Genomic DNA, 10,483 nt, shown 5'->3' with positions numbered 1-10,483 from the left:
AATACAACCAAAATATAACAACGCTCGATAATGAATATATCCTGGTTTGATTGGAATATTCATTTGTTGTGTTCTCCACTTCGCAGTCGTATCTTGATTGTTCTGAGGATTTATTTATAATATTAAGTTTTTTTTATATATCTCATCATAAAATGTGTTAAATAAAAGCATTAAAATTATATAATTATTGTAATATTTACTAAATGCACCTGGAATAAGCTAGAATTGATTAAAATTTTTTGCGAGTTTTTTTTAGCCAGCATTGAATAACCAACGTTTAATATTACCAAAATACTATCATAATACAACCAAAATATAACAGCGCTCAATAAGAAATATATCTTGGTTTTATTGGAATATTCATTCGTTGTATTCTCCACTCCGCGGTCGTAATTTAGTTGTTCTGATGAAATATTTATAATATATTTATAATATTAAGTTGTTTTATAATATTAAGTTGTTTTTAAATATTTCATCATAAAATGTGTTAAATAAAAAGTAATAAAACCATATAACTATTATAATATTCACTAAATAACCTGGAATAAGTTAGGATTGCTTAAAATATTTTGCGAGTTTTTTTATGCCAACGTTGAATAACCACGATATTACAATAATAATATGATATCAGAGAGAAAATAACAACTATTTTATAAAAAAATATTTGGCTGAATTTAATCAATAAATCCTCAAGTACCCGAAACTCAATATTTGGCTGAATTTAATAAATATAATAATAAATCCTATTAAAGCATCTACCAGTAGGGTTGTCAATTTGGCTTGTTGTTCGTGAACAGCTCGTGTTCGATTCGTTAAGCATATATTATATTGGACGACCTCATGTGACAATGTGGTTGGTGTCTTCTTTTGTATAATATTCGATCCAGGTTCGAATCCCACACTTTACATTTATTTTTCTCAATTTTTGTTTAACAAGCAAATTTCGAGCCGAACACGAACACAAATATTTAAATCGAGTCGAACACGAACACACTGTTCACGAGCCGATTTCGAACACGAGCTATTTCGAATGAGCCGAACACAAACCAAGCATGAGCTCGCTCAAGCTCGGCTCGTTTACAGCCCTATCTACCAGTTTAGCCTAACAGGCAACTAAACTGAAACCAAATAAAATGTGGAAACCATTAACGCACATAAGATTTTTGCCTCCTAAGTTATGGGGCAGAAACCAGGAACAAAAGTTTCTAAATTCATTGAATGACAATAATCAATGCCCTTATATTCTCCAACCACATAAATAAAACCATAGAATTTACATCGGAACAAAACATATATGTTAACAAATTAGCCACCACTTAATTCTTATGGATTTACATATCCAACACGAAAATGATAATTCATTCAACTATTTCTCTTTTTTTTCGAAAATTGAGAGTAGAAACTCGGCCTTTGGTTCAAACAAAAGAAAGTTTACAGCCAGCTTTGCCTCCTCGGCTCAAGAATTTGATGTCATAAATCTATCAAGAAAATTTACGGACTTTACCAGATATGAGCCTCCAATTCACAACGAACAAAATTTCATCATCCCATCATACCTGGTTTTCTTTCGCAGTCTCTCTGAAATAGCACCAAAACACAAGTTAGCTGTAATACAGTGCAGAGGAAGGCCAAACTAAGAAAATGTTGGGAAATTTACATACATGCCAAACAATTCTTATGTGTTTACATATCTAACACCAAAAGTTTGATGTTTACACTTATAACAATTTGATGTCATGAATCTATGCATTGAACATGACACATCACATTAATTGTGATGTTTAATGTGATGTTTTTCATGTGATGTCAAGGGTTTGAGTGGTATGCACCTAAATATGAATATTTGGGCGTTAGATATTAAAATATATAGGAATGTGGTATGTATGCCGTCCAAAAATCAATGCATTCTTAGAACTGATGATGTAAAGGTTGTCAATAACTTTAAGAAATTTTTTTTTCAATATTTATATTATTAATCCTTATCATGAATTATGAATCATCTCAAAACCATTAGTTAGGACTTAAAATCAGTGAGTTATGATCTTCTAAAATCAAACCCCAACCTTAATATCTCCCTATGTAAATGTCCTTCTAAATTTCATTAATTTTGAAAAATTACAAATTTATTCTTTATAAGACCAAAGTGAAATTGATTACTACCATTTATCCCTTTCATATTTCAATCATCAAAATATATCAATTAAGATTATTTATTGCCCATTTAGCCATTGGGTTAAGCCTAGATATTGATTAAGTATTAAATTCCAAAATTACTCTTTTGCCCCTAAGTCCTTAATACCCTCATAATTCATTAAATTAGACTCCAATGACTTGATATAAACAGACAACACACAAATTAAGTGGTCTGCATGCAATCCCCTGTTTTAATTTTATTTCACTTCTTTTAGTTGAATCTGACAAAAACCTTTCAGAAAACTAGAGAAAATATGGAGAACCAACAAAACATCAAGGAAGCAACTGTTAACCTCAGAAAGGCCCTCATAAGCTCGTGTCATTGCCATTGCAAGAAAAGAGGGTAGATCTACAGCACCACAAAAAGAAATCCAACAACCCCATATAGGGGGAATAATCTCTTTCAATGATGTATTTTATTTCCATTGCCATCGATATAATTTACATACATACTACACAATTCTTATGTATTCACATATTTAATACCAAAACATTCACTTTTACATGAATGGCACCCAAATTTTTAATATTAAATAAAAAATAGAGCTACTACTAACTTTTTAAAAATGAAATACAATTTCTCATGCATAATTTATGACGCAAGTATTATATATGTAATTAGAAATGTAAAAACATAGATAAATGAAATTAATTCTCATAATAATCAAAATTGTATGTTTACCTTGTAATCTTTAGTGCAAACATAAATATTAAAGTTTAGATGTTTTATATGTAAATACATAAGAAGTGGGCCGTGTAACAACCCGAATTCTCATCGATCGATCGAGTTATTGTCCACTTTGGATTAATAGCTCATTACTTTGTACTATTAGTGTAACTTCCGAGAGACCACCCATCTCAGTAGCCTCCCTCGCGGCACACTTAACCATGGAATTTCTGTTGAAAGTCCAGAGTGTTAACACCAAAAAAGCACCTCGCTGGTGCTTTTTAAGAGTTCAGATACATTATACTTAAGGGGTTTTACATGTGGATTAAGTATCACTTCCTTCTATTGAATTTTAAAAAAAGTAGCCTTCAAAAAATAGGGGAGAAAATACAGAGTATAATTCAAAACATCATGGAAGAACAGTTACCATAATAACTGCTTAACACAATTATAACCTAAGCAATCATTAAAAGGGATAAAAGAAATTGAATAGTCGAAGGAAAACATTTGCCTCTATTCCAATCTGAAAAAGATCCAACCAACTTAGTCAACACGACATACATGCAGTAGCTGCGCAAAGATGCACGGGCCATCCAAACTGCACAAATACAACAAAGTTTTCTTTTAAGGGTGTAGCATTAATTGTTTATTTATAAGTATACAGATCATCATACAACAGAAAAGAAACAAAGACAAACGTCAAATTTAACTAAATTGCTGGAATCAACAAACTTGAAGAACACATATAGTAGCTGTTGACGATAAAGAAAAGTAAGAAGGACATGGAGAATCAAAAGCTCACATTCACCATTGTTCCATCAAAAGGCACATCCCCTAAAAAACAGGGGCCTTCCTAAATGCTCGTAAATGTATAAGAATTGAGAGAGCGTGTTGAGAATTTTAGGGCAAAGAAAACGCAAGAATTGACACAAATCATAAAGAACACAGATTTAACGATGTTCGGCAAAAATGCTTACGTCATCGAGAGCAGAGTAGCAGTTTTTCCTTCAATTTGAAAAAAAGAGTACAAAATACCCTTAAAGTTACAATACATCATATATATATATATATATATATATATATGATGTATTCTTTATGATATATATATATATATATAGCCCTGACGTATAATATGTAATTACAACACACCATTCCGCTGGCTCGCTCCGTTCCGCTCTAGAATCTATCCCTTAGCTGATATATGAGCCATACCTAACAAAGTGGTATGTATGTTTCAAGTGGCTACAACTGCCTCCAAATAACATTGTAAAATATTCACGAAATTTTCAAAAACAGCTTAGATCTTTTTCCCCCTGAAAATTAAGCCAAAAACCTTTTCAAGCACGCAAGTTCTAGACTTTCATAAAAAGCAGATAAAAATTACAATCCAATAGAATTATGGTTCTGATTATTAATGAGTTTTCTTGGGAAAGTGAAGCAGCACTAATAAATTTATACATGACATAAGAGTTCTGATCTCCACTAGCATGTGAGTATATAAATAATTCAGAGCCAGGTTAAACAAAAGAAAAAGAAACAAATACAGATTACAACTTTGGCTAAATTGCAAATAACCCACTGGAACGCCCCAAGTGGTTGCTTGGAGATATAGAAAAGCTGAAAGAAATGGGGAATCATTAGCTCAGATTTCCATAGTTCTATTAAAAAGAAGCAAAAAGAAAAATCCACATGTTCTCTACCTATGAAACTAGTTGCGGTATTTACTTGCAGAAGCATAGGTCCAAGTTGCTCCACCATTGCATGAGTAAAGCAAAGATCCACAGAAATAAGATCTTCTTCCATGCTGAATTCAATCATCATAGCCTAATCAAACGAGCGTGCGAGCAGAGAGAGAGAGAGAGAGATAGGGACTCATGAGATTCATAGAGAAGAAAATTTTCAATAATTTACAGCCATTCCCACATTATATTCATTTGGACAAATATTTGGCCAAATAATTACAAAAGAACTAAAACAAACTCCAGTAAAAAAATTACCTCTAGTATTTGGAAGGTTGATGACAACAAAGTGTTCACTGTCCATGCTGAATTCAATCATCATAGCCTAATCAAATGCGCGTGCGAGCAGAGAGAGAGAGAGAGAGATAGGGACTCATGAGATTCATAGAGAAGAAAATTTTCAATAATTTACAGTCATTCCCACATTATATTCATTTGGACAAATATTTGGCCAAATAATTACAAAAGAACTAAAACAAACTCCAGTAAAAAAATTACCTCTAGTATTTGGAAGGTTGATGACAACAAAGTGTTGTCACTGTAAATATCAAACTTTAGGTGTTTGACATGACAATACATAGAAGTCGTGTGGTAATGTAAGTAAACTTCGCTAAAATATTTCAGAATTACACAGCAAATTTAGATTTTAGATAAATAAATATATAAAAATTCAATGGCAAGTATATAAATCCCCATTCTTCATATTTTTGAAAAGATGATTAACAAGTCCTAACTGTACATCAAAAAGATGTCTACATCGATCTTACAAATCTAAAGGTCCAGAAGAGAGCAGTATGATGGAGAAGAATCCCCTGCAAAGAGATTGTGACCGAACGAGCCAAGTGAACATGACCTAGCCAAAAAGCTGGGAAAAAAAATAAAACAAAGCGATCCGAGTATAAACAATTCGACCGGGAATGAGACAGGAGGGCATCCGGGCCATAAACTGTAGAATAGCCGGCTAAATTCAATAGAACATCATGTGGTAGAGTCGGCATAATAAGGGAGCCAATTCCACAAAGTATCTTCGACCATCCAACAGAAATTCAAAGACTACTTACCAGAGAGAAGATGGTCAACCACGTTGGATCAACTGATCGAGCTAATGTAGTGGAGCCAAGTCAACTAAGCTTAGCCGGACCAAAAGGCAACAGGGAGATAAATTGCCGCTTGCAAAATGCCAGAAACACCAATACAGACCCTCTCTAAATGAGGATTAAAATGTAATATCATTATTGTACTAAAATCTCTATAAATAGACATAACATTTAATGAATAGGTTTATACAATTTTACTGCTCATTTTAGAGATTATAGCTCTGCTCTCTCCATCTACATTTCCACCCTCTTCTCAGGCTCTATTCATTGGGTGTAAAACACAAAAAACTTTGGATTCAACACCAACATATCTTTTCAATAACAAAATTGATTCTCCCCATGAAAATTCTAAAAATCAACAAGAAAAAAAAAACCAAGTGGGCACTAAAACAAAATAAAATTATTGGAAGAGTGAAGCATTACCACATTTATTTACCATATTTGGATCATTCAACAACAAAAAAGAAACCAAGAAAGACTTCAACTTTGATTAAATAACAATAATTGTACACATATAGTTGATTGCAGACATGAAAAAGTGACAAAGAAATGGGCAATCCGAAACACACATTCGCCTTTGTACCACCAAAAAGAATTTCCACCAACCAGTTTAACAAGGACTCATGGAGGCAACAGAACCCCTCAACAGCAAGTGCCTTCCAAGCTGTACGTAAATACATAAGAATTGAGTGGAATTTATGTAAACACCCCATCTTAACTTCATTTCACATCCCCTTTTTTGGATTTGAAAAAAACATTTTGAGAAAATTAAATCTGAAGCAGCACTGAAAACAACATGGAAGCTATATTTACCATGGTAACTACTCAACGCAGCATTCCTAGCAAATAAATCATCATGAAGCGGCTGCAACTGCTAGCTTTTACAAATGAAAATAATTTGTGGTGGAATAATAATATGCAAGAAAAAAAAAAATATAAGAAGATTTGTTATAAAAATTTGTTTAAATATAAACACATAGAGGATTGGGAAAAATATAAAGCGACCTGTATGGGAGTCTAAGAGAACAATTTGTGATAGGGCGAAACGGTGAAAAAGGGTTAATGCAGCCAACCCCACTTAGTGGGATAAAGGCTTGTTGTTGTTGTTGTATCATTGATTAGCCACAACATAACAAATATAATACTATAAATTATTGTTCATTTGACAAAAGTTAGGACTGAAAATGAACCAAAGCGCTCGATGGACAACTAGAACTCGTCTCGATTAAGACTCGACATTTTTGTTCAAATTAGTAAATATACACACTTAAAAAATTTTTAAAAGCTTCAAGCTTAAATGAACTAAACATGAACATAGTCGAGCTTATTCATTTATGATCATGAACAAACTATTTTTTTGTTCAAAAATTAAATACTTGGCATTCAGCTTCATGATTACAAGTTAAGAAATAGAAAAGTGCATGTCACTATAAGAAAACCAATGCAGACAATTGAATATTAAAATTTGTTGCAAACTTAGAAGTATGATCATGTTAAAATATGAGAGATTAAATCCATTATGATCATAATTCATGAGTTACTTTTTCATTTTTACAGTGTTTATAATTGGTATTAATATAATTGATAAATTAATATGTGCAATCAAATTTATAAAATTATTTATTCAAATCTTTTATATGAAATTTAGATACTCAAATAAAATTTATTCGTTTATTAGGTCAATTAAATACTCGTTGACTTGTCCTAAATAAATAAAGTACAAATCAAGTTCAAAAATTGAAAATTTTAAACAAGTTAAGCTTGAAGAATAATTAAAAGCTCGACATAAGCACAAGCTAAAAATGAACAACTTATAATTATACCAAGCCAAGTCTGAACCAAGTCATTTAAACATTTATGCGGCAGAGGGATTTTATTCGTGTATTTCTAAGAAAAGTTTCATTTTTTTAATGCTTTCTACCTGCTTTGTTGTTAAAAAAATTGACATATCCAACAAATTCTCCAGATAGAGGGTACATAAGAAATTTCTAGGCAAACCAAAATTTTCGGCCAGAGCTGGACCGTACAGTCTTTGAAAGGCAGGAACATGCTAAGGTTATTTACCAAGTTAATCAAGTATCTAAGAAATTAACCTTCAAACAGATGACTGAAAATTGGCCAGGCCATCAAAACCTCATGAACGATAACTTATTATTGCCATTTAACTGCTTGACCAAGCAAAATCACCATGTCAGGCGAAGGCACCAGTTGCTCACAGATGAATAGGCCATCTCAGTTGCTTTGAGGCCATTAAGGAGACTGACAGAGCAGTAATTTAAGCCAGATTTGGACAATAAAAGAAAGAAAACCTAGTCTCACGAAAGTGATGTATCATGTGAATCAAGGTATTCAAGTAACTACACTTCATACAGATCCACTGGAATTTGGGTCATTATCATTTGGTTGCTTGGAGAGTAAAATTTGTTTTTGGAAAAAGGAAGAAAAGAAAGAATTCATGACCTCAGATTCACCTCAATAGTTTCACCATAAAGCAGATCCATACACCAAAATTCATCTTTCACCGAGACGGACTGCAGCAGAAGTTGTTCACGGATAGAAGGGTTATCCAAGCTGCACCAACGCCATCACAGGAGACAGAGAGCAGCATTACACTCACTTGAGCATTCTTCAATGCAATCAGACCAAACCATACAGTGGACAGCCTTTCATGAAGGATCTCATCATGATAGCCCAATTGTGTGTGTGTTTGAGAGAGAGAGAGAGAGAGAGAGAGAGAGAGAGAGAGAAAGCTATGGAAAACCAAAGTGATCATAAACTAAGGAGAAAATAATGACAGAAGATGGCTAGGAGAAAGAGACTCTCCATAAGCATCACCTAAAGCACATAGCACACTTCGAAGGGTAGCCTCATCTCGATCCTCGTGACATCAAGTTTTAGGATTAATGGGCTTCAAATTCTAGGGCTTTCCTTGGAAAGCAAAAGTGCTCATGTATTTACACAGCTGGAGTTCAAAGCTCCAGCTTGTCCTATGTCTGCATTAAGTAGGAACGATTACATAGACAGCATTTGAAGCATTGCTACATCAAAACTAGCATGCTCTTGCATCTATTTTTCAAATTCTCGACAAAACATCAAAATGACAGTAAATAACATAGATATGTTGACAGACAGGACTTACTGAGTATGAGATTTAACAAAAAACAGAGGAGATACGTGACTATAGTGATCCCTAAACTAGTTCAGAACTCAGCAGAAATGAAAGCAAATTTTTATTAAGCACGGATCTTACATCCCAAAAGGATTCGAAAGATAGATTTTTCTTTTTTTTTAAAAAGCCCAAGGGCTAATCCATTAAAGAGAGAAGATACAGATAAGTTGTATGGGTGGGCCCAAAAATAGACACCCAACCCACATGATACAACACACAAAAAAGTCAAAAAGTGTACATATAAAAATAAAAAACCCAAAACCACAAAGGCATTGAAAAAAGTGAAGGTCATCCCAATCTAATTCTGTTTCTGGCTCTAGATCTCGGAAAGGATCCAACTAACAAGTTGGTAAAGTGTGTATCATTACCCGAAGTAACCAAGTATCATTCATAAGACTCCTGAGCTCATGTAGATCTCCATTTTTTTCTTCTTTCTGGAAGTGTAAACCCGTCATTCCTCATTCGAAGAATCAATCTAATGGAATGGTAGAGCTGTAACAGAAGGATTATCAACCATAGTACCCACAATAGGTTCTGATATATGTGAAGTATGAGTTGCCCCTACACCGGATACTTCCTGAATAAGGGGAGCTGCAGGGTTCTTCTGATTATCCGTCTGAACATTATTCTTTGTAGGTGATGGTCCTTCAGTATTACTTTCTATGGGGTTTGAAGGTGCCAACATCACATCAATCTCAGTAACAGTAGGAGCAATATCAAGGGGGGTCCACATGGACAACAATCACCTCCTGTCTAGTAGTATCCTCCCCAGGTGGATAAAATGTCCATGGCAGTGGGTTACACTTCTTTATTCACTTGAACCTTGAATTTCAAATTAGCGTGGAGCTTGTGGCATTTATCAAGGATATGCTCAAACATCTTACAGCGGGTACAACATGGAGGTCTGTGTTCCATGACAATATGATGTCAATATCCATTATGAGTTGTGCCCAACCAAACTTCAGTAACATAAGTTAAAGTAATATCCCTTTCCTGAGTATTCTGGCTACAAAACGTCTGGTTAGATTGAAAGTGGGTAGATCTAGCTTCATAAGATCCCCAAAGATGGCCCCAATAAAGTAGAGAACCTGATGATGAAAAAAGTGCAGCTTGAGACCAGGTAGACTAAACCATACTGGTACATTGGGAGTTTCATGATTTGGGTCGAAATCAGGAGACCACTTGAGTAACTTCATTGATTTGCCTGCAATATTAAGATATTTCTTGAAGAAAATCCGAGTATAGTCTTCACCCACGGTTAATTGAATCAACACATATCTCTCATCCATGAGTCTCACTTTCCACTTGCATACAAGTTTAAGATCATCAACACTTTTTCTGATAACTTTCATAGGTGGATGTCCCCACTAAAATTTTTCAATAAGAGAAAACTTGTGAAGTATATACACACACACACACACACACACACACATATGTAATGTGCCGCGTACCCCGACCTATTTTGTTGGCATTTTCGGTATAAGACCCCTCAGGTCTGGGGTTCAAATCCCCTCTAGCACAATTGACCTTAAGAAGACCGTACGCAAATTGTTAGCCACATTAGAGGTGGCTGGAGACTTGAATAATAGCCTCTAGCCGTTCCTTTTTAATATATATA

The 10,483-nt window shown here is 34.0% G+C and overlaps 1 protein-coding gene across 1 annotated transcript; it reads right to left on the bottom strand.

The window, feature by feature from the left end:
- Nucleotides 1–1,238: 1,238 nt before the first annotated feature.
- Nucleotides 1,239–6,169, bottom strand: LOC110033453. Its single transcript, XM_020737439.1, has 5 exons — nt 5,098–6,169; nt 4,561–4,684; nt 3,372–3,458; nt 1,557–1,578; nt 1,239–1,478 (listed from the first exon to the last, which is right to left on the bottom strand). The coding sequence occupies exons 1-5, from the start codon at nt 5,176–5,178 to the stop codon at nt 1,457–1,459; spliced, it is 336 nt and encodes a 111-aa protein (XP_020593098.1). The 5' UTR covers nt 5,179–6,169; the 3' UTR covers nt 1,239–1,456.
- Between the last annotated feature and the right edge of the window lie 4,314 nt (nt 6,170–10,483).

This window comes from Phalaenopsis equestris, unplaced genomic scaffold (genome assembly GCF_001263595.1).
Source record: "Phalaenopsis equestris unplaced genomic scaffold, ASM126359v1 Scaffold000002, whole genome shotgun sequence".
NCBI lineage: Eukaryota > Viridiplantae > Streptophyta > Magnoliopsida > Asparagales > Orchidaceae > Phalaenopsis > Phalaenopsis equestris.
The sequence above is the reverse complement of the archived record's forward strand: the minus strand, read 5'-3'. Positions and strand labels throughout refer to the sequence as shown.

What these genes read in the sequence shown, in the direction of transcription:
- LOC110033453 (XM_020737439.1), bottom strand. Translation starts at nt 5,178, where the DNA reads ATGTATTGTCATGTCAAACACCTAAAGTTTGATATTTACAGTGACAAC. An exon ending in CAACCTTCCAAATACTAGAG is followed by an intron (nt 4,685 to 5,097) that starts GTAATTTTTTTA and finishes TCGTTTGATTAG; the next exon opens with GCTATGATGATTGAATTCAG. An exon ending in AGACTGCGAAAGAAAACCAG is followed by an intron (nt 1,479 to 1,556) that starts GTATGATGGGAT and finishes TTTTCTTGATAG; the next exon opens with ATTTATGACATCAAATTCTT.